This window comes from Lactuca sativa, chromosome 2 (assembly GCF_002870075.4).
Source record: "Lactuca sativa cultivar Salinas chromosome 2, Lsat_Salinas_v11, whole genome shotgun sequence".
NCBI classification, from domain to species: domain Eukaryota; kingdom Viridiplantae; phylum Streptophyta; class Magnoliopsida; order Asterales; family Asteraceae; genus Lactuca; species Lactuca sativa.
This window is the reverse complement of record NC_056624.2, coordinates 224,135,619-224,160,893: the sequence shown is the minus strand read 5'-3', so window position 1 is coordinate 224,160,893 and position 25,275 is coordinate 224,135,619. Positions and strand designations below refer to the sequence as shown.

General features: G+C 35.6%; 3 protein-coding genes across 5 annotated transcripts; 2 read left to right on the top strand and 1 right to left on the bottom strand.

The window, feature by feature from the left end:
* Positions 1-1,434: 1,434 nt before the first annotated feature.
* LOC111883799 (uncharacterized) lies at positions 1,435-2,484 on the bottom strand. Its single transcript, XM_023880123.2, has one exon. The coding sequence runs from the start codon at positions 2,482-2,484 to the stop codon at positions 1,435-1,437; it is 1,050 nt and encodes a 349-aa protein (XP_023735891.2).
* Positions 2,485-15,462: 12,978 nt separating this feature from the next.
* LOC111883808 (uncharacterized) lies at positions 15,463-15,825 on the top strand. The gene has a single exon (XM_023880135.1). The coding sequence runs from the start codon at positions 15,463-15,465 to the stop codon at positions 15,823-15,825; it is 363 nt and encodes a 120-aa protein (XP_023735903.1).
* Positions 15,826-20,675: 4,850 nt separating this feature from the next.
* Positions 20,676-22,190, top strand: LOC111883631 (probable inactive receptor kinase At5g58300). 3 transcript variants are annotated; one of them, XM_042899601.1, is made up of 2 exons: positions 20,676-20,795; positions 21,034-22,190. In XM_042899601.1, the coding sequence occupies exon 2, from the start codon at positions 21,040-21,042 to the stop codon at positions 21,880-21,882; it is 843 nt and encodes a 280-aa protein (XP_042755535.1). In that variant the 5' UTR covers positions 20,676-20,795; positions 21,034-21,039; the 3' UTR covers positions 21,883-22,190. The 3 variants fall into 3 exon arrangements, with proteins under 3 accessions (XP_042755535.1, XP_023735723.1, XP_042755534.1); XM_023879955.3 differs by having other exon boundaries at positions 20,696-20,849; XM_042899600.2 differs by lacking the exon at positions 20,676-20,795 and adding an exon at positions 20,869-20,956.
* The last annotated feature ends 3,085 nt before the right edge of the window (positions 22,191-25,275 follow it).

The window sequence follows — 25,275 nt, the reverse complement described above, 5'->3', positions numbered from 1 at the left end:
CGGTGGGTGTTATCGGCGTTGCCCAGCTTTTAATTGCCTTGATCTTTGAAGGGTCCACGTGTATTCCTTCCTTGCTGACTACATGTCCGTGGAAATCCACTTCTCGAATCCAGAACTCGCACTTAGAGAATTTCGTGTACAATTTCTCCGCCCTCAGTGTTTCCAGGACTTGACGTAAATGCTGGTTGTGTTCTTCCTCACTTCGGGAGTAGACTAGTATATCGTCGATGAAAAAATCACAAATTTGTCTAAGTAAGGTCGACACACCCTATTCATCAGGTTCATAAACACTGCGGGTGCATTTGTTAAGCCAAAAGGCATCACTACAAACTCGTAGTGACCATAGCGCGTTCTGAAGGCTGTCATGTGAATATCCTCTTCTTGAACTCGTAGTTGATGTTATCCAGATCTAAGGTCAATCTTTGAGAAGAAACTTGCTCCTTGTAGCTGGTCGAAGAGGTCATCGATTCGAGGAAAAGGGTACCGGTTTTTGATGGTGAGTTTATTTAATTCGCGTTAGTCAATGCACATATGGTACGATCCATCCTTCTTTTTAACGAACAGAACCGGTGCTCCCCAAGGCGAGAAGCTTGGTCTAATGAAGCATTTGCTCAGTAGTTCGTTCAATTGACTGGATAGTTCCTGCATCTCAGCTGAGGCTAGATGGTATGGCGATTTGGCTACAGGAGTAGCTCCAGGAATTAGGTCGATTCGGAATTCGACTTGTCTAGCAGGGGGCACTTTTGGAAGTTCTTCCAGGAATACATCAAGGAAATTATAGACCTCCGGAATGTCCTTTATGTTTTTAGCTTCTTGATTCTTATCCACGACGTTGGCTAGGAAGGCATGGTACTCCTTGCGGAGGTACTTTTGGGCCTTGATACATGAAATTATCTGAAAGTTTGAGCTAGGCTTGTCGCCATAGACAACGATAGTTTCACCACTAGGCAGATTTAGGCGAACGGCCTTTTCGTGACATAGGATTTCGGCATGGTGAGGGGATAACCAATCAATGCCAATAATGACATCAAAATTTTTTATGGTGACCGGCATAAGGTCGATTTGGAAAGAGTGATTGCTTAGTGTGAGGGTACACTCAATGTAAATGTCGTTAGTGTTCTCTATTTTTCCATTGGCCATCTTTACGGTGAATGTATCTTTTAATGTTTGTGGTTTTTGTTTAAGAAAGCGTTTAAATTGATGGCTCGTGAAGCTTTCCTCCGCGCCACTATCGAAAAGAATGCATGCGTATGTATTGTTGAGGAGAAACGTACTGATAACTACAGTTAGGTCTGCAACTGCTTCCTCATGACCTATCGCCAGAACTCTGCCCACTCCACCAGTGTTAGGGTTTCTTGCCTTTGGGAAGTTCCGCTTGAAGTGTCCTGCCTCTCCACAACCATAGTAGGTTTGACTTGCTCCTGCGTTGGCAGCTTATGCTTTTTGTTGGACTGGAGCTTTACAAAATTGAGCGATGTGCCCCTTTTTGTTACAGTTGGTGCAATGCACTTCACGGCAAGCGCCATTATGGTGAAAGTTGCATTTGTTGCACTTTGGCAGGTTCCCGGCGTATTGCCTTATCGGAGTTGGTTTGGCAGTAGTTGTGACGGCATTTACAGCAACTACTTGTTGTTTCTTGGCAGGGTCTTGAGCAGGTTGACCCTTCTTCTTGTTCCAGAACTTCCTTTTGTTGTTTCCTCCTTTAGCTTGCTCAAAGGTGGTTGTCACAGTGCCATGAATGCCTTTATGATCGATGAGTTGTTGTGCCAGTTCTTTGGCACTATCAAAGGTAGTTGTCCTTGAGGCCAATACACTTCCTTGAAGTTGCGAAGATAATCCCCAAATGTACCTTTCGACCTTCTTGCTTTCCGAAGGAACCATTCCTGGACACAGTATTGCTAGATCATTAAGTCTGGAGGTATAAGATAGGATGTCAGAGCCTGTCATTTTGAGACCCCAAAGTTCCTCTTCCAGCTTTTGTATCTCGCCCCTTGGGCAGTACTCCTTCATCAACATGGTTTTCAGGTCTTCCCTAGTTATCGAGTTAGCCACCGGAAGTGTCAATGTCTTGACGTGGCCATTCCACCACGTGAGTGCCCTTTCAGAGAATGTGCAAGCTGCAAACATGACCTTGTTTGCTTCAGGGCATGCACATATTTCTAAGACAGATTCGGTTTTCTCGAACCATTTCAACAATGCTATGAAACCTCTGCTCCCATTGAACGCTTTGGGTTTGGCATTAGTAAAGTCTTTGTAGGTACACTCTCTCGAGCGTCCCTGACTGTCCCCGTTGTTAGAAATTGTGGGACCATTACTCGCACCACCTGCATTATTGGTGTTGATTTGGGATATTGCGGTTGCTACTACAGTTGTTACAGCAGCCTGAAACATTACTGGGTCGAACTGAGGGGGTGGTGGAGGTAGTGGTGGCGGTGGTGCAGCTCCTGTGGCGCCGCCACGTCTGGGATTTCTACGAGGTGACATTTTCTGCCATATCAAGAATGAAAAGACAATAAGTCTTTGATAATACTCACAAGTCGAGAGTTAGACTAAACATCATTAGTTCTTTAAATGCATCATGATTTCGACATGAATTGTATGAATCCATCCATACTGGAGGTCTATAGATAATAAAATATAGACTTTATGAATGCTGATAGATTTGATTTACATGAAATGTCTGTGATAGAATCCATACTGGGCCCATCTATAATTCGTTTGATGTATAATATTTACATATAATTAAGATTAAATAAACTTTCAAATCTAATGGGTCTGCCCTGGGTCCACAACCAAACAAGGAACATGATCCAAGGCGAAACCACCATTTCTAGGTCGACATGGTCTTAATTATACAATTTGACTTATAATTCAAACAATCATAAATCGGACACCAGTAAATTTAGCCTGAAAACAATCCTTATCATGAACTTGATGTGATAAAGCAAATAGCGTGCCAATTTCATTGATATAACTTAGTATACAATATTGGGAAAAATTTGACCCTATAAGGGTCTAGGTTACATCAATGTACGGAAAATTTTTGACCACCTAACAGATCCCAAAAGTGTAAACAAGTAACTTGCGTGGTCAAACATATCATACTAGAAAATAATAGTAATATTTATCCACAAAACTAGATTAAAATGGAGCGAGCAGTGCAAGTACTACTTGCGACAGTTGAAGCTTTGAGGACCACGAAGTGTAGACATGAGGTTCCTGGTTTCCCTCATTTCAGCTCTAGATTCTATCGATTGGCACTCTGCTTCTGTCAGACGTTCTTCTAAGGTGGTTCGGTGTTTCCAAAGTTCTTATACTTCGGTTCGGGTTGTGGCCATTTCCTTTCGAAGAACTTCGGTGCGGTCTCGAGTTCGATCGTGTTCTTCATTAATCTGGCGGATGTGAACGGAGTTGACTTGGCTAGTTGCACGTATTTCCATGAGGTGGTAGATGTTTATCCTAGTTTGTTCTTCATGGCGTGTGACACGGTGAACCATGATAGGGAGGGCTCTGTCGGCTGATCCTCCTCTGTTGAGGTTGTAGAAACCTCGTTGCATGCCATAAGGAGGTCGTTGACCTTGCTCTCCACTCCATCTATGTATAGTCTTGGCCCATTGGGGTGTCGGGCCTTGGAAGTGTTTCAGAGTGATAGGGGAAGGGTGTGGATTGTAAACTTCAGGTTCAGAGTCGGTTCCATCTGAGTCTTCTTCTTCTTCACCGTCTACCGACTCTTCCTATTCTATAGGCTCTTCGTCCTCTATGGGTTCTTCATCCTCCATGGGTTCTTCCTCGATCTAACCGACATTCCCTTGGTTGGGTAAGTAGGGGTCACCTGGAAAGTGAAATCCTGCCATTATGTAACATCCCCAAAATCTCAGCCAAAAAAGACCGGTTTCATTTATGCTTTTAAAATAATTTCAGAGTAAATCTTTTGATTTAAAAGAGTTGCAGAATTTAAGATAGATATCGTTCTATCTTAAATTCGTATTTTACGTCATTCGGCGTCGTGCCGGTTCTGTCACGAAATTTCGACAGATCATAACTTCTTCGTTATAACTCGGATTTCGGCATTCTTTATATATTCGGAAACCTCGTTTCAACTACTACAACATTATCCAAAGATATCGGCTTTATCTACTATTTTATTTTGACGCTTATATTTTATTCTTAATTCATTTAAGCCACACAACTAAGCACAAAACATATAATACTCAAATAATACATTCTTATTATTTCAAAATAGGTTACAAAGGTTAACGTAGACTAATACATTGATATTAATGACAAGCCTAGAAACACAGGCGTTACAATTCTCTCCACCATAGAATGATTTCGTCCCCGAAATCACACATCAACAAACAGCTGCGGGTAGCGACTCATCATGTCACTCTCTGTTTCCCAGTTAAGATTCGGCCCATTTGTGTGTTTCCATCGAACAAGCACTAACTCGACCATCTTGCGTCATAACTTCTTAGTCTTTTGGTCAACGATTGCCTCCGGTACCTCAATTAGCCTCTTGTTTTCATCAATTCTCAACTCCGAAAGTGGAATCATGTCGGGAACTTCTCCCGTGAACTTCCTCAAATAACACACATGGAAAGAATTATGAATTCCATTCAGTTCTTCTGGTAGTTTGAGCTTGTAAGCTTGATTCCCAATCCTCTGAAGAACTTTAAACGGTCCAATAAACCTTGGACTTAATTTTCCCCTTTTACCAAATCTTATAAGTCCCTTCCACGGCAAGACTTTAAGCAAAACCGAATCTCCAACTTCAAAAGTCATCGGTCTTCGCTTTTTGTCAGCATAGCTCTTTTGACAATCCTGAGCGGCTAACATACTTTCCCTAATTATTTTCAACTTTTCAGCGGTTTGATGAACCATCTCGGGTCCCATAAACTGCTTTTCCTCATCCTCAAGCCAACAAGACGGCGTACGGCACTTCTGTCTGTACAAAGCTTGATAAGGTGCCATCTTTATGCTCGAGTGAAAACTATTATTGTAGGAAAATTCTACCAAAGGTAAATGTTCATCCCAATTACCTAGGAATTCCAGGGTACATGCTCTCAGCATATCTTCAAGTGTTTGTGTCGTTCTTTCGCTCTGACCATCAGTCTGCGGATGGTAAGCTGTACTTAAACACAACTTGGTACCCATTTCCTCTTGTAGACTTTTCCAAAACCTCGATGTGAAACGGCTATCACAAACTGATACAATCGTTAACGGAACACCGTGAAGCCTCATAATTTCCTTCACGTAAGAATTCGCAAGCTTTTCCATAGACCATTTCTCATTGGCTACTATGAAATGCGCACTCTTAGTGAATCGATCAACGACCACCGAAATCATGTCGTGACCATTTTTTATTCTGGGCAGTTTAGTGACAAAATCCATAGCAATGTCTTCCCACTTACCCAGAGGCACAGGCAAAGGTTCTAAACTCCCATATGGTTTCTAATGTTGTGTCTTGACTCTAGCACAAGTCACACACTCGGCCACATACTTTGCAACATCAAGCTTCATCGTCAGCCACCGGTAGTAGGGTTTTAGGTCCCTATATATTTTAGTGTTGTCGGGATGAATTAAGTACATGGTTTTGTGAGCTTCTTCCATCAGAATTTCTCTGAATCCTCCTGTCTTAGGTATCTAAATCCGATCTTGGAACACCATCAGTCCATGACTGTTTATACCGAACACCAACGTTTTGCCCAAACATTCTTCCTTTCGGTCATTCTTCTCTGAAGCTTCCTCTTGAGCTTTCTTTATACCCTCCACAATGGTCGAGAAAACTTCTATTCTCAACGCTCTTGGCCTTTTCCTTTCAAGATTGACTTTTCGACTGAGAGCATCAACTACAACATTTGCTTTACCGGGGTGGTAAAGTATCTCACAGTCATAGTCTTTAAGTAATTCTAGTCAGCGTCCTTGTCTCATATTCAATCCTTTCTCACTAAAGAGATATCGGAGACTCTTATGATCAGTGAAAAGTTTGCACTTCGTGCCATAAAGGTAACGCCTCCATATTTTTAGAGCGAAAACTGCCACTGCCAATTCCAAATCATGAGTCGGGTAGTTTTTTTCATGGTCTTTCAGCTGTTGAGATGCATACGCGATCACCTTATCTCTTTGGGTCAAAACACAACCCAATCCAACCCCAGAAGCATCGCTATAAACAGCGAAGTCTTCAACTCCATCGGGTAGAGAAAGTATCGGTGCCTCACATAGCTTTTTCTCTAGCTTCTCGAATACTTCTTTATGCTTATCACTCCAAGCATAAGTAGCTCCTTTGTGGGTCAAAGCTGTTAATGGACTAGCGATCGAAGAATAGCCTTGGATAAACCTTCGGTAATATCCGAATAATCCCAAAAAGCTTCGGATCTCTGAGGGACTTTTTGGTTGTTCCCACTTCATCACAGCTTCAATCTTTGCTGGATCAACCATTATCCCTTCTTGGTTGACCACGTGACCCAAGAATTGGACTTCTCGAATCCAAAAATCACATTTGGAGAACTTTACATACAGCTTCTCCTTCTTCAATACTTCTAACACTTCTCGCAAGTGTCTGCCATGCTCCTTTCGGCTTTTTGAGTAAATCAGAATGTCATCTATGAACAATATCACAGATTTATCAAGGAACGGATTACAAACCCTGTTCATTAAATCCATGAATGCTGTTGGACATAACCAAAAACTCGTAGTGTCCATATCGTGTTCTGAATGCAGTCTTCTCTATATCATGCTCTCTTACTTTCAGCTGATGATATCCTAACCTAAGATCGATCTTCGAGAAATAGCTCGATCCTTGAAGTTGATCGAACAGGTCATCAATCCTTGGCAACGGATATCTGTTCTTTATCGTTGCTTTATTCAGCTCTCTGTAATCAATACACTTTCTCATACTTCCGTCCTTCTTCTTTACAAATAGCAGCGGAGCTCCCCAGGGTGATGAACAAGGTCTAACGAAACCTTTGTCCAATAACTCCTGAAGTTGCATCATCACCTCCTTCATCTCCGTCGGTGCTAATCGGTAAGGTGCTTTTGCTATTGGCGTCATCCCTGGTAACAAGTCTATTCTAAACTCCACTTGTCTATCAAGAGGTAATCCGGGAAGATCTTCAGGAAATACTTCCGGATAATCACACACGACAGGATTGCTCTGCATCGCCTTTTTCTCCTTCTTAGCATCGATCACGAATGCTAGATACGATGTGCATCCTTTGGCCAAACACTTTCTGGCTTTCATCAATGAAATGATTCCAGAATTTACTCTGCGTTTATCTCCATACACCATAAATGACTCTTTCCCTGGCGGGTTTACTTTTACAATCTTCTTCTTGCATAGTATTTCGGCATCATTGGCGCTAAGCCAATCCATTCCAAGCACGATGTCGAAACCGTTAAGTTCGATAGTCAATAATTCCTCGTGAAACTTATTCTCATTCAAATCAATTAAGATGTTTTTCATGCGATAGCTAACAGGTACAAATTTGCCACTAGCAACTTCGACTAATAAGGCATTATCTAGTCTATCAATAGGCAAAGCTAGTTTTCTACCAAATTCAAGTGAAATAAAGGAGTAGTTGGCTCCAGAATCAAATAAAATTTGGGCAGGCAATTTGTTAACGAGAAAGGTACCTGAAGCGACATCAGCTTCATCTTTAGCAGCTTCCAGTGTCATCTGGAAGGCTCTCGCCTTCGGCTTTGGCATAATATTGGATCTAGTTGCCTCCTTCTTCTTCGGGCAATCCCTTGAGATGTGCCCCTCCTCACCATACCCATAGCAGACTTTCTTGGTGAGGGTGCATTCGTTGGCATAGTGCCCTGGATTTCCACATTTAAAACATGTGGCCACTACCTCACATTTTCTATGATGCTTCTTCTTACATTTGTCGCACCATTTTGCTTCGCCTCCTCCGCCTCTCCAGACCTTTCTCCCTGATTTGGGTCTCAACATTCTTAGCAGCCCAGATGGCAGCTTTCAAGTTCGTTGCTTGTTTAACCATTGGACCAAAGTCCGCTGGTAAACCGCGAGCAAATTTGTTGACCTTTGCTAGTTCAGTTGGAACTAGGTATGGAACTAGTTTCATCTTCTCCGTGAATCTTGCAGCGTATTTAATAACGCTCATCTTTCCCTTCTTCAAATTCTGAAAATCCCAGAAGGTTCTGCTCTAAGCAGTATTGTAATTTCAACTGTTCCATAAAGTCTTCCCAAGACATCTTGCTAGCTTCTCCCTTGGGCATCGAGTCAGCTAGTAACTTCCACCAGCTTAGTACCCCAGATTTTAACAGATGGATTGCAAGAGCGGTCTTCTGTTGGTTGCTGCACTCGCAACTTTCAAACATAGTCTCCATTTCGGAGATCCAATTAATCACTTCCACTGGCGTCGGGCTTCCGGATAGACATGGTGGTTTGGATGCCATGAAATCCTTGTACTTACACCCACGCACATCATTTCCTCTATACTGGTTGTTGTGTCTAACCATCGGTGGGTCGTCTTGACCAATGATCCCACTAAAGTTTCCTCCTTCAGACTGCCCTCCATTTACTTCGGGCTCTTCGACATGAATTGATAGTTCTTCGTGATTCTGCCTAAGCAGACGTCTAGTTTCCTCCATCTGACGATCCAACATCGTCTGAATCATCAATTCCACTCCGACCATTGTTATTGGCTCAGGTGTTGCTGCTGCAATAGCTACTTGCTCTATTACAGGTATTTGATTCCTGTTTTCATCCACGTTTCCAACTCCACTCCTTGTTATTGCCATTCTTAATCTATACACCGAGTAAGGTGATATTTAGATCTTCATTCACGATAGATATTCAAATCATCCTTATCACTCCGAAACGTTTACATGTTAGTTCTAATATCGTAACCATATGCTTAGAATCTTACACACATAAGGTTTCCAGATCCGGTTGGCAACAGACCATAGATCCGAACAAATAATATCATATATGGCAACATATAACATTTAGCACATAAAAGCATTTTAGGCAACTTTCCTAAAATAAACTAGTGCTCGTGTCTATAATATAACAGGCACACACCTCACAATCTTCACTTAGCATTCTAAGTTTAAGTCTAGAAATCCTACAAATTCCTAGTTCGCTTAAACTAATGCTCTGATACCAACTGTGACATCCCCAAAATCTCGGCCAAAAAAGACCGGTTTCATTTATGCTTTTAAAATAATTTCAGAGTTAATCCTTTTGATTTAAAAGAGTTGCGGAATTTGTTCCCAAAACAAAATATGATAAAATAACGTCTATCAAAGCATTTCATCAAGAGACGCATTTTCATTATATAACAATATCTGGGATGTCATGTTCCGATAAACAGACCAAAAGCATAAACAACATATTACAAGCCATACAACAGTTATATACATATACAGACTCATAAACAAAACAACTTGATGATTCATCCATTTTATGCCCTCGCGCCACTTCCTGTAATACAAATAAGACTGAGTGGGTTAGGCTTGGGAGCCTGGTGAGCATATAGGTTTTTTCAACCCACAATAAATAATTATATTTAATTTTCACCAACCAACAATAACCTGATTACCCATTCCCGTTATCCTCACTTTACGTCCCTAAAACAACATCTATTACAAGGGACCTAATCTAGGATTTTCATCGGGACGGACATTACTGCAAGGGGTTTTCTTAACAATAGATGTCCTAAAGGCAACCATGAGGGGGATAGAGTACACCGGTGAACACATCGTTCACAACACCTACAGGTTATGAACCTGCTAGCATTCCACTGGACTGTCTAGAAAGAGTCCGTAGTCGTCATCCATACTCCGCTAGATGACTAGGTCAACATCAACAACATCGAGGCCTCTCATCAGTTTATCACACATCAACTATCTACCCAAGTTCTACGCAACATTTTGTAGATAACAATATACATATGCATACATATGCAACTTAAAAACTGATAAGATAATCATTTAATACTCGTTCCAAATATACAGATTCATTCCAAGTAACAGATAATATTTATCTATATACCCATAGCACGTATTCGCTCGGAGATACTTTATATCTATGTGTTAGAAGAAAAGGAATATACACTCACTTGATCAGAAGATGATCAGACAGCACTACGGCTTGCAGAAGTAGTATTCTTCGGTAGACCTGGAATATCATCACACACCGAGCTTCTCGCAGGCAGAGCTTCGGCTCGAAAACTCTTTTCTTCTCGGGATCTTCGGGCTTCAGGACTCGCTTCGGGTTTCGGGATGATAACGGGGCTTCGGGGGTACTTCTTTGCACGTAAATCGAGGTAGAACGGGAGAGAGAGAAGAGAAAATAGCAACCCTAAACGGATGGCCCTTCAAATCTATTTATAGGGCAAAATTTTCCCTTGCCACATCGTGGCACCTTTTTCCACGTCGTGGGCTTAGTCGTCACTGCATGCGTCATCGCAAGTTGCGTCTGGGGGACTCCAGGAGGTGTCAGAAGACTTGCCACGTCGTGGTATCTAACAGTTTTGGGTTTCGCGCCCCGAACTTCATAAATTCATAACTTTCGCATACGAACTCCGTTTTCGACGTTCTTTATATCGACGTGTAGATGAGATTATGATCTACAACTCTCGTTTAGACTCAGTTGGCTAATTTTGAATTTATTTTTAATATATTATAAATATATTACTTATATATTATTTTTAGTAGGTAGGGACAGGAAAACTCAGTTATAAATTCATAACTTCTTCATCCGACGTCCGTTTTTGCCTATCTTTTTATCGTTCCACTACTATTAACGAGATCTTCGATTCTCGTTTAGATTGTTTTGGCTAAAAACCGCTCGATCTCAAATCGAGTATTCGGGTTGCATACTGCTAAATCGAAACTTCAAAAAATCATAACTTCCTCATACGAAGTCAGATTTGGGCACTATTTTTATGCACGCTCTCGGTTTAACGAACTCTTCAACTTTTGTTTAGATTAGTAAGGCTAGATATCATTCTATCTTAAATTCGTATTTTATGTCATTCGGCGTCGTGCCGGTTCTGTCGCGAAACTTCGACATATCATAACTTTTTCGTTATAACTCGGATTTCGACATTCTTTATATATTCGGAAACCTCGTTTCAACTACTACAACATTATCCAAAGATATCGGCTTTATCTACTATTTTATTTTGACGCATATTTTTTATTCTTAATTCATTTAAGCCACACAACTAAGCACAAAACATATAATACTCAAATAACATATTCTTATTATTTCAAAATGGGTTACAAAGGTTAACGTAGACTAATACATTGATATTAATGACAAGCCCAGAAACACAGGCGTTACACATTACGCCTGTACGAGAATAGGGATAAGAAGAATGTCGTGTCAAAAGAAGTTAGTTAACGCAAAATAATAAAGTGCTTAATATGGTTTTTGTGTTAAAATACTCTTATAGCATTTTTACGTTTGATTCTCGAGGTTTTTGGTAAGTTGAAGACTTGCTGCTCATCATGATCCCTCCTCGGCATACGTTGGACATACCTTGGCTAAATATAGTTGATCAAGCTATATTCGTCCAAGACCTAACTACATACCCCGAAACTAGATCATGGTGTCCAACTTGTCTCAATACTTTTATGTTATTGATGCTACTGAACTAGTGAGTGCGATTGTACGAATACTTTATATAAAATATGAATTTTTTATTCTTAAAAGTATTTTTGAAAGGCTACGTCAAAGAATTTTGTCCCGTTGTATTTATAGTTTGTATATCTTATGTGGTTCGATATACTTAGTTCACTATAAACAAAGCTCTGATACCAATCTGTCACACCCCAAAACTGGAACGGCGGAAACGTTCGGGGGCGGAGGACGTCATGTTCAGTATCATAACCATAGTGAAGAAAGTAAACACAACCATCATAAATATAATTTAAAAGGTTACATCATTGCAAAATACATGTTTCCAAATAAATTACATATGATGTCAAAATAGTTCAAAAGAAATATACGCCTTAGCATCTTGCCTTCAAAAAAGTCTTGTGATTTCCTGTATTACTGATTACCTGATAATACAAGTTGTTTTTGCAAGAGTATCAACATTTAAGCTGGTGAGTTCATAAGCAATTTATGAATGAAAAATGCATGTTGTTCCTTAAAGTTTGTTATAAGTTTGTTTCCAGAAAATCCAATATTTTCTAAAAGGTTTAGTGTAGTCTTAACTGAACAAAGACTTAGTGTATGTAAGTAAATCATCATACTTATATGTGGTTTTATATTTAAATAAAACTCATTTTCGTGAAATCATTAAATTGCCGTGAACGGTGTGCTTGTTAATTTTCCCATGTGAGTTGTTATAATCATACTATGACTCGAGGACCTCGTACTCGACGTTCTTCACACGTCGGAATGTTATGACACTTGTCACCCCAGATCTGTCGGTCTAGCTGTTGCAAGCAGCTCAGGTGTGGGTTGTCAAACCCAATATAGATCTATATACAACTATCATGCTCTCCCTACAAGAGATTCTGGCTATAACTACAAGACTTTTCTGTAGTACTAAAGAGTACTCTAAAGATGAATGTCTCACAAATTTATTCATTAACACGTTCACATAGTTTGTAATAAAATACTCGTTTTGTAAATCGATAGTATTATCATTTGAGGTGTCCAAACTATACCTATTATAGTTTTATCAAAATGTTTTATGTTGTAAATGAAACCTTGTTAAGCATGACCTTGTATTTGAATAGAATGACATTGAAAATGCTAAATATAAAATCTTACACACCTTGTGATGGGTTTTAGCCATGAGAACATCCTATGTGCTCATACAAACCCTAATGCTTGGATTTAGGTTTCTCTATTGTACATGCAATTCATCCGAGACTATAAACCCTAGATCTAGTATATCATAATCAATATAGCATATGAATTAGGGTTTAGATCATACCTTGATTGTTATGTAGCAATAACAATCTCAAATCCTCCTTGTAAAGACTTTAGAAAGCTTAGAGTCACAAATGTCACTCCTCTAATGGTTCACAAACACCAAGAGCAAGAGGATGAAGAGAAGAAGAGAAGAAACACCCAAAGACATGTAGAAACCCTAGTGATTCAGTTGGCCACGTTTTTTGGTGCCCGAGGGGTCCTTAAATAGTGAGGCTATTAGGGTTATCTAACATGGAAACCCTAATTTGGATGCTTAAACCCTAAGCAACCCATGAACCCTTCTTTAACAAGCCTTGGACGATTTCTAAAGGTTTTCCCATAGAATTCGTCCAACCTTATATTACAAGGTAATCCATAGCCCAATTGCAATTATCTTATAATTACAATTCCAGTCCCTTAAGTTTAATTAATCGCTTTTAGTCACAAAATTAATTATCAATTAATTCTTGACTAATATTAATCAAACAATATGATTTCTCCTTTAATATATTATTCTCATAATATATTAATAAATCATACTTAATCCTTTCTCTCCATAATTCATCCTATCAAGTTGCTTTGGTGAAGGCAACCCAAAAGGACCATGCACCATCGGGTCAAGTACATACCAAAATAATTATGGACTTAGACACTAATCCAACACCTTGCTCAACATGTTACAAGGTGTGAATAACACTTATCTTGTTTTAATAATTAAATTCTTAACTGTCACTGTTTTAGATTATTTATAGAAAAATCATCGTAAGTCGAAAACTAAATTCGTAAACTCAGAGAGTTTGGAAAAAAAGTCTACTATGTTCACAAATTTTCTTATAATTTTTGGTGTTCTCAAACCATTGTGAAAATGTTCATTTTCACAACCTGGTCCGATTTCGTTGCTGCAGTGATAGACAGTTTTGTAAAAATCACCAAAAATTATAGAAAAATCGTATGAAGATGTGCAAGTAGTCATTTTAAAGGTATAAACCTGAACTATATGCATATTGAACAGTTTTGAAAAATATTAAGTTTAAGTTGGGTAAAAGTTCGTGAGCAGGTCACAACTTTTCTGTTGTAAGCTGTCAAGTTAAGTTTCAAATATATTTTGGTGTTTTAACTTGTATTCCCCCTTGAAAACTAAAGAAAACAAGAAAATTTAGGGGTATGAACTCACCTTTAGTGATTCTTGGAAGAGTGGAAGGTCAAGACGATGAGTATCAAGTCAAGTCGCTTGACGAACACGTAAAAGCTTGGATGATCCTAAGAACGATTCTTTGGCATTAGAATGTGTGTAGATGATTCAAGGATGCTATGAAAACATGAAATAACACTTGATTTTTGAGGGAATACTTACCAAAAAGTGAAGTAATAGATCAAGAACACTTCTAAAAGTGGCTGGAGGTTGAAAGAAAATAAGCTCATTTGTGTGGTAAGAAAGGTGTAACCGTGTGGGAATGATCTAGTGAATCAAGAAATCCTCCAGGGATTTCTTTATATAGGGGAGTTTCTGGAGCAAGTTGTTAGTTTGAAGTGATGTGTGCATTGGTTTGTGTGATGTGGATAAGGTGTCAAGTGAGAGGGTGACACATGGAAGGCAAGTGGGCACACTTGACCCACTTGTGGGGTAAGTATCCTCTTAATATAAAATATTGATTTTAAATTAATAAATCCTTGAGAAATAAATAAAATAATAGTTATAGGGGTTAAAAATGATAAAAATATGAATTTGGTGAAAAAATCTCGTCAAAAACAGGCGAAAGTAGTCGAAAATCGGACATTAGGGACCGAACCTGTGAGGTTCGACTCCTAAGAGTATGAGAACCGAGAGGGAACTGAGAGTAGGAGGAGGAAAGAAGGAACCGAGAGTTGGGAAAAGGAGGAACCGAGAGTTGGCCGAGGGTCCTAAGGTCCGAAGGGGGATGCGAGGGTCTCGGATGGTGGGGCAAGGTTCGGTCCTCGCTGCTGGTTTCGGTCCTCACTGCTGGCTTCGGTCCGAGAGGCTTCTGACACTTTTAGTTCTGAAACTTTCGGCTCCTAAGAGGATTTTCGGCCCTAAATGGCTATTTTTCAATGTAACTCCCCGTTTAGCGAGATTTTTGGCCACGTTAAGGGTCGGGATTACCCGGATGACTATAAAAAGTTAGGAGAGATTTGAGAGAGATTCATTTTTAGCCATTTTTATCGAATAATCTTGCAAAGCAAGGTCCGTGGACCCCGTTATACTTTGTTTATGATTATTTTAAGTCCCCGAAAGGGTCCTTAGTCGTGTTTTGATGCGTTTAACTCCCTTGTTAGGGTTTCACATTAATAAACACATAGATTTACCGAGACACTTGAATTCTTGACATACAAATGTACGTTTTCATAGAATAACTTTTAATCATACAAGTATTAGACAAATTGACCGGTTTGACTTGTTGACTTTGACTTTAACTTGAATTTGACGGTTGTCACACAAGTGAATGGTAACAATTACAACTTAGGTTACTACCTCACTGATGGAATTTATCCTAATTAGGCAACTTTTGTAAAATCAATACCATTACCTCAAGTACCGAAACATGCACTATTTGCAAAGAAACAAGAGGCGGTTAGGAAAGATGTTGAAAGAGCGTTTGGCATATTACAAGCAAGGTTTGCATTTTATTAGTGGACCATCGCGTATGCGGTGCAAGGAAATAATTGGAGAAATAATGAGAGCTTGTGTCATTATGCACAATATGATTGTGGAAGATGAACGTGATTCGTATATTCGTCAATTTGATTATACAGATAATGATGTTAATTTTAATATAGTTAGGCCTGAAATTTTCCGAAATCGTTTACCTTCATATGAAATGTATCTTCGGAGTCATGCAAAAATTCGTAACAGATCCATAAATCAAAAACTACAAGCAGATTTGATTGAAGAGATTTGGAACTGATTTGAAGACGAAGAAAATGAGGAATAATATTGTAATATTTGTTTTATAATTCATGTTTTTTGTAACGTCTTAATATTTAAATAATTAATAAAGTAAAATAAATTTAATATTTATTATTATTTTGCTATTTTATTTTAAAAATATTATTTTAATTATAATAATAAAATTTATGTTTATTTATTATTATGTAAATATTAATATATATATATATATATATATATATATATATATATATATATATAAAGTAATTGTTTATTTAATATTTCATCTTGTTTATTTATTATTAAGTAAATATATATATATATATATATATATATATATATATATATATATATATATATATATATATATATATATATATATAGTTAGGTTCAAATGTTTTCACTATCTATTGTGTGCTCGTATGATTGATTCTGGACCAATCATTTTAGTTATTTTAAGAAAGTAATTAATGCATATTAAATGCTGAAGATGTAATTAATACCTATTATATCTTCAACATGTAATATGCATTAATTACTTTCTTAAAATAACTAAAATGATTGGTCCAAAATCAGTCATACGGGCACACAATAGATAGTGAAAACAAAATAACCTAACCCTATATATATATATATATATATATATATATATATATATATATATATATATATATATAAAGTAATTGTTGATGTGGCAGTGAGGACCACTTTTGAAAGATGAGTGTTATTGCACTGATGTGAGTAGTAATTGCAAAGCTGATGTGTCATAATTGAAAGATTAGTGGCATTGCACGGATGTAGATGACCTAAGTATTGTGCACGCTGGATGTAGATTAGATGTTATTGAGTAATTATTTCTCGTTTTTGATTTGGTTAGGTCTGGTAGTGACCCAATGAGATGTTTGTGACAACTTGTTTGATGACGATGTAGATAATAATTGTGTGGAAGCAGCAGATTATAACCGTTGCTTTATTTCTTGTACTTTTCAGATCAATCAAATTCTTTTACCTCTCAACTGCCTTCTTCAAGGTTCCAAAAGGTAATGTGGATAGATCCCACTCCTACTCTCACTAACCTTCATGTGATGTTTGTATGGAATTATGATAAACGAAAAGAACATGAATTCAAACGTGTGATGGATAGGCGTATGATTTGAAACAAAATTGAAATATCACTATTAGTTCGATTGGTGTGGTTGTATTTGACAGATGTTATATTTTTTGTGGTATTTTAAACTATATGACATCCATAATTGTCTTTGGTCCAAAAGAAAGTATATCATTTTGTTACTTAGAGCTTTTTGGATATATGATATTTATAGTAATTTATTGATTTTACCTTGTGAAAATGCTTTTTAGGAACTAGATAAAATAAAGTTGTAATATATGTATGGGATAATAACTTTTATTTTTGTACACATTTAGCTTAATCACATGTGAATAACATGTTTATTCATATTTTATTAATACAAAAATTAGAAAAATAAAAAATAAAAAATTGTATTTTTATAAAAAAAAAATCGTATGTATAAATAATAAACATAGGGAGGTTTAAACAAGAAAACTTATGGAATCAAAAACACGAGAATAGATTGATAACATATGAATAATAATAGGTTTTAATCACATGTGAAAATTTTAATCATATGCGAATAATATCGTTTAATCATATGCGACTTAATACATACAATAAAAAATTATTAAATTTCTTTTTGTCGTGTATATTCACATACAAATAACAGTTTTAATCACATATGAAATCCTACTTACATGTGGATAATATGGTTTAATCACATATAAATAGATACGTATAATAAGAAATATTATTAAAAAAATAAAAAATTCGTTATGTGTATATTCACATGTGAATAACAGGTGGTTTTGATCACACGTGAATAACTTAATCATATGTGAATAATATGGTTTAATCATATATGATTAAATATAAACACTAAAAAAGATTTTTAATTTTTTTTTTGTTATATGTATATTCACATGTGAATAACATTCCTTAATCACATGTAAAAAAGATGTTTTAATCACATATACATAGCTTAATTATATATGAATAACATGTTTTAATCATATATGAATAACTTTAATCATATGTGAATAACTTGGTTTAATCATATATGAATAACTTAATCGAATGTAATTGTGGGACTCAAAGTGGGGGTTGACGGTGGCGACGAATGACGGTGTTGGGGGTGGTAGGGATAGTAAGGGTGGGGATGGTGGTGATGATGGTGTGTGTAGGTGATGGGTGAGGGTAAAAATAGTGGATATTGAATGGTATATTTATATGTGGATATTGAATGGTATATTCATATGTAACTATTACATTACATGGTATATTCACATATTAATATTTACATATGAAAAACATATAAAAGTGTATATTTACATGTGAATATGTTATTTAATATTTATATGTGAATATACCATGTAATATTCACAAGTTAATATACAATGTAATATTTACATGTGAATATATCAACTATGTACATGTATGGGGGTAAGTGAGTTGGTGGGGTGAGTAAGGGTGGGATAGTTTAATGATGGTGTCAGTGGCGGTGACGGTGGTGCTAGTGTTGGTAGTAAAGATAGTGGTGGTGGTGATGGTCATTGTAGTGGTTGTGGTGGTGATGGTAGTGGCGGGTGGTAAATGCTATGGTGTGTGGTGGTGGGGGTGGTTGGTTGGTGGAGAGTGGTAAGGGTGGTTTATGGTAATGGGCGGTAAGTGATGGTGGTGGTGGTGGGGGGGGGGGGGGGGGTGGTTGTGGTGGGTGTTGGGTAGTTGTGGTGACGGAGGTGGATGGTGGTGGTGGTGGGTGGTTGTGGTGGGTGGTGTGCGGTGTTGGGGATGGTTGGTGGGTGTGGTAATTGGTAATGTTGGATGATGGTGATGGTGGTGGGGGTGGTGGTTGGTGGTGTAGTAATAATTGCAATTACTTTTTTTTTCTTATTTAGTTTAATTTAAATAGTGAAACGGCGAACGATCTTACTCCTAATCTAATCCTAAATATTATTTATGTCTCCTAGTCAGACTTGAACCTATGACCTTTCGTTTGAGAGAGTCATTCATTACCGCCAAACCAAAGACCCTTTGGTTAGAGAAATAATAATTAGTGATAGTTTTTCAACACTTAGACAGAATATCTATTGCTACCGTTACTATGTAAACAATTGATTTGAATTGAATTGAATTTTCATATGGTGTGTATGTATCAACAAATCAAATGAAAGACTTCCCATTTGTTTTGGTAATTAATAACTAATTTGTGGATCCTAATAAATGTGTTATTGTCCTATTATCCATGTGATTGGTAGCAGCGTATCAGATTCATTTTGTTTTGTGGGGATCCCTAACTTTATTCAAAGGTAACAAAACACCAAATGGTACTCTCTGGACATTATTGACCACGTGCATAAATTGTTATGTGGTTCTTCCATAGTGAACTTGGGGTTTTTTACTAAAACGGTTATTGAAAAAACTATTTACGTTTTAAAAATATTTACTAAAATAAGGTTTTTTTCTTCGTTTTACTTCTATTATTCACTATTATTTAGTTTTTCTTATTATCGCTTTATTTTAAATATCTTTTTTTACTATTTTTTTAATTTTATTTTTAATATCAGTTTTTTTCTTGTTTTAAAAATCAGTTTTTTTAGGTGTAAATAATTATAACGAATATGCAAAAATGAATATTTATATATATGACTACATGTCTTATAAAAAATATATTTACTAAAATAGTGTTTTCTTTATTTTTCTTGTATTTTTTTAGTTTTTATTATTATCTTTTTACTTTAAATATTTTTTCCAGTTTTTTATTTTCTTTTTTATTTTATTTTTCAAATATTAGTTATTTAATTTTATTTTTAAATCAGTTTTTTAGTTTTTTATTTCAAATTTTTAGTTTTTTTTAGTTATGTTTAACATAAATGCTTTGACATTATTTTGACAAATTATACAAACCATTTTGAAGAACAAATTTTAGCCATCTTAAATTAAATTTACCATTGCACATACTATGTTCTTTAAGATGCAAAAACTTCAACATTATACAATGTTTTTTCTAAGGTAAAAAAAATTCCAAAAAACATCTTAATCACTATAGAAATGTTAAAAAAACTAAACGAATAGGCATCTAATGAACCAAAATAACAAGTGTGCACTAGATTAGTTATACTGAATTTTTGTGATTATTTTCTATAATAAACCTAATGGTTTTTTAAATCTTTTTATGGCTTAGTATTTACATCTTAAAGTTTTATGTATACTTATGTTGTTCTCTTTTTGTTTAAAAAAAACTTTGATTAAAGCAAGAGAAAAAAAGGTAATCAAAATATAAGATCATATAACAATAAAAAAAAACCTTTGTTACTAAAGTATATAATTGCATTATAGAAATGATAGCACAAAAATATTAGTGGTGTTAGATATATTACGTTGAATTCATATGTAGTCATATATATAAATATTCATTTTTATATATTCGTTATACTTATCTACTCTTTAAAAAAAAGACTGATTTATAAAACTAGTAAAAAAACTGATATTAAAAATAAAATTAAAAAGATAGAAAAAAAAGATATCTAAAGTAAAAAGATGATAAGAAAATAGAAGTAAAATGAAGAAAAATACTATTTTGATAAATATTTTTAGAGCTATACTAGATTGGTAAATAATGGTTAAAAACTCGTGAACTTGTTATTATAATTCAGAATTCTGATCGTGGCATCTGTATGTGCTTGTTAACAGATATAAAATTACATGACTTTCAGCTATACATCAGCGTATATAATATATAGTAATATAATAATATGAAAAAGGTTCTACTGTGATGGTCTTTTTATATGTTTCTACGGGAATGATTCTTTTTATGTCCTTGAAATTGTCTATTCTTGAAATCGAAAGCTTCCACTTTCTAGTGGAAAAGCTGAAGCTAAAAATAATTGTCCTCTGCTTTTCCCCATATAGAAAAGGTAAAAAAATTTATGGCATAGTCACTTCCATCCTCCATATTTAATTCTTGCAAGGTAACGACCAACCATTTCTTCCCTTTCATCTGAATTTTATTGTTTTATTCTTCTAGTTTACATAGAATTTCAGTCTGCACTTGTTAGGAATGTGATTAATGATAGAAGTAAGCCTTCGTTTTGCATAATTTCATTTGCTAATAATATTTACTCTTATTTCCAAATTCTTTTCATATTTATGAAGGTTGACATGACATACATATACATATCCACAATGAAAAACCTCCAATTTCTAGCGGTTGCCACCATTATCTTCCTACTTCATAATCTTGATGAAACAACCGCTGACAATGACATCAGCAATGACGACAAGGAGCTTCTTCTTAAATTCTCTTCGTCGTTCCCACAGCCACACAAACTAACCTGGAGTTCCACAATCCGTAACTGCAAAGATTGGGTTGGCATCAAGTGTAACGAGAAGGGCAATGTTACTGACATTAATCTCCCTACTAAGGGACTATACGGTCCAATTCCGAATAATACCATCGGAAAGCTGCGTTCCCTCAAAGTGTTGAGCCTAAGATACAATTTCCTAAACGGGTCTCTCCCTTATGATATCATCTCCAATCCCTCCCTCCAGAATCTCTACCTTCAACACAATAATTTTTCTGGCACTGTCCCTACTAATGTTTCTCCCAGCATTATGGCGTTAGATCTTTCCAACAATTCCTTCACAGGAAACATCCCGGAAACACTAAAAGATCTCACCCGTCTCACCACCCTCAAACTCCAATTCAACTACTTTTTGGGACCTGTTCCCGACTTCATCCACTGTACCAAACTCCATGCCCTAAACCTGAGCCATAACAAACTCAATGGTCCAATCCCGTTCTCCCTCCAAAAATTCCAGGATTCTTCATTTTCCGGGAATGAGCACTTATGTGGGCCCCCGTTGAATCGATGCCCCACATCCAGGAAACTCACGAACAGTGCCATCCTAGCCATTGCTATCGGATCCTTTTTACTCATCGCGATACTTTTGTGTTGTTTCTTGAAGAAGAACGACCGGGTCGAGATTCCGTTGGTAAATTGACGATAAAGGCTGTCCCTCCCGGGAAAACGAGAAATCGGATGATTTCCGGAGTGGGGTTCAAGCTGCTGAGAACAAGTTAATTGGTCGATACAAACACATTTGTGTAGTAGACTATAGTGGACTAGTTCTCATATTTACTTTTAGTCCATCATGCATGCATTTAGATCAGTCATGTTTTTTCCTATTAAAATTTCAAGTGTCACATAAGCATTTGTCATTCTTGTCCATATTTGGTTATGAGTATTGTGTATTGTCCTTGTTACCTACGAATAAAAACAAGTATGTTACATGAAAATATCAATTAAATGTGTTGACGTGTCTATTCTTTGTTGGTTATTAATTCTTGTCGTTCAATTTTGCCTCAAGATTGTCGAAGGCAACAAAGAGACTCAAGGTCTGGTCTCCGCCGTCGACAACCATGTCTCGCAATTGGTGATAGTAGTTAGTAGCTTACATTACAAATGTAACATCCCAAAAGATAGAGTAAACTTTTCAATTTTAAATATATATATATATCAAAACCATTCAAACCCTATTTATTTAGAAGGGTAATAAGGTTTTAACTTTGTTCACTTTAGGTCCTTAAGGTTTTTTTTATACATATTACACCAATATTGTTGTTATAACCGTTTAAAAAATATGATAAGATTTTAGTTAGTTTATTAATAAGGTTTTAATTTTGTCCACAATAGGTCTTTAACGTCTTTTGTTGTACATATTACACTAATATGGTTGTTATAACCGTAATAAGGTTTAACTGTGTCCACGTTAGGTCCCTATTTTTAATATGTTTGTAATTTCATCTAACTCTTTTACAATTTATATTAGTATTTAGTTAGATGACTTCATCATTTCATCTTCTCATTTTAGTCGCCCATTCACCACAACCACGGTTTCAATCAAAAGATTACGTAAGTCAAATCAAAGTAAAAGAGTATCCCCGAAAAGTAATGGAATATCCCCAATAAGTAATGGCTCCGCCAATTGAGAATCCCCGACAGTCAATTACTTATCGGGGATACCTCATTACTTGTCGGGGATACTCTTTTACTTTGACTCTAGCTCTGCCACTAGCTTATAAACTATCCGAAATTTATATAATGACATAAAATGGCATTTAAAAAATATGTTTTCTTAATTAATTAAGAGGTATATTTGGAAATTAAAAAAAACTTTTAAAAAACTAGTCTAAATAACTTTATAAAATGCTAGTTTATAAGATACTTTTTGGCATGTCAAACATGATAACTTAAAAAATATCAAAAAATAAACTAGCTTATAAGCTAGCCATGGCGCCAAATGTAGTCTTAATCATTAAGACTTTCATTATTATTAGCTTTTTTTCATAAAAATGAAAAAAAAAATGTTATGTAACCTTTCGATTGAAATCATTGTAGTGGTGAATGAGCGACTAAAATAAAAAGGTGAAATGATGAAGCCATCTAACTAGATACTAATATAAATTGTAAAAGACTTAGATTAAATGATAAAAAAATATTAAAAATAGGGACCTACTATGGACACAGTTAAACCTTATTATCTTTTTTTAAACGGTTATAACAACCATATTGGTGTAATATGTACCAAAAAAAGACCTTAGGAACCTAATATCGACAAAATTAAAACATTATTACCCTTTTTAAACGGTTTATAACAACCATATTGATGTAATATGTACAAAAAAAAAATACCATGAGGACCTTATGTGGACAAAATTAAAACCGCATTACCCTCCTATGTCATTAACCCTCAAAAGATAAATAAAGTATGAGTTTGATGTACTAACTAAATAGGGAAATTGTCATAACAATCTCAATATTTACGAAAAGGTTATACTTTAGACCCAAAAAAAATTTTGAACGAAAAAGTCTAAAAAACAGATAAAAATTTGCATTTTCACCCTTTTTGACCAGTTGTAACCGGTACTAAATTTATTTGGGATCATATCGTAAATTAATCTTAAATATTAAGACTTTTCTGCAAACAAAACTCTTATTATTATTATTATTATTATTATTAAAAATATAAATAAGAATACTATTTTTTGAACTTGTTATTATTAATATTGTTAATAATACATATAAATGCATTTAAATAAAAAAAAATATTAATGACATTGTTTAAGGGTGGAGGTGGAGAAGATGTTGATGCTTTTAGCATTGAAATCATGAATGTCTGCTTGTATATTTTTATTTTGTATATGATCATTTCACATTTGTTATTATTGTTTTCAATTTAAAATATTAATACTTAACAATTTAAAAGAAGATGCATATTTAAAAGAAGAATTACAAATATGCAACTTCTTTAACAATCTAAAAGCATCATCATTTCTTCCACATCCACCCTTAAACAATGTCATTAATATTATTTTTTTTCATTTAAATGTACTTATATGTATTATTAACAATATTAATAATACAAGTTCAAAAAATAGTATTATTATTTATACTTTTAATAATAATAATAATAACAAAATAATAATAATAATAATAATAATAATAATAATAATAATAATAATAATAATAATAATAATAATAATAATAATAACGACTTTGTTTGCAGAAAAGTCCTAATATTTGTGTTAGAAAAGTCCAAATATTTTGGGTTAGTTTACGAAATAGTCCCAAATTAATTTGGTACCGGTTCCAACCGGTCAAAAAGGATCAAAATACAAAATTTTGCTGGTTTTTAGGATTTTTTTTTTCATTCAAAAAAAATATTGAGACTAAAGTGTAACTTTTCTGAAAATATTGAGACTTTTCTGGAGATTTCTCAATCAAATATCATAGTAAAATCATATAAAAAACAAGATAGTGTGGAATCTCTAGTAGATGCGATGCAACTCTTCCTTTTTCTATCAAAAGTGCCTACACCATTTATACTTAAAACTATAAGCACAAAACTTAATGAGTTCTCATAGATACCATATACAACACAAAATAATGGGCACCGCCTTGAATAATGGACCCTATCCCGAATAATGGATATTGCCCTGAATATTGGACCCCGTCCTAAATAATTTGCCTCACCCTGAATAATTGGGCCTCGCCCATCAAACATACGAACATACAAGCAAGAGTCACGAAGACAACAAGCATAAACTGATACCTTGTGTCTTAAATGGTATAGTGAGAAAACTCACATTATAGATAAAACATATAATAACCACAGCTTGCAGGAAATGTGAAAGTTGGTCTCACAAATCACCTAAACATTATATATAAGATCAAACCTCAATATATGACCTATAACCCTAAAGTTTGACTGATTGTCAAACTTAGTCAAAAATTCAAAATGTCCACATTTAGTCAAATTGGTGCCTCGCGCCCTATAAAGGACGCTTCACATCCACTAAAAGACAAAATAGTCGGATCCAAGGCTAAAACAGGC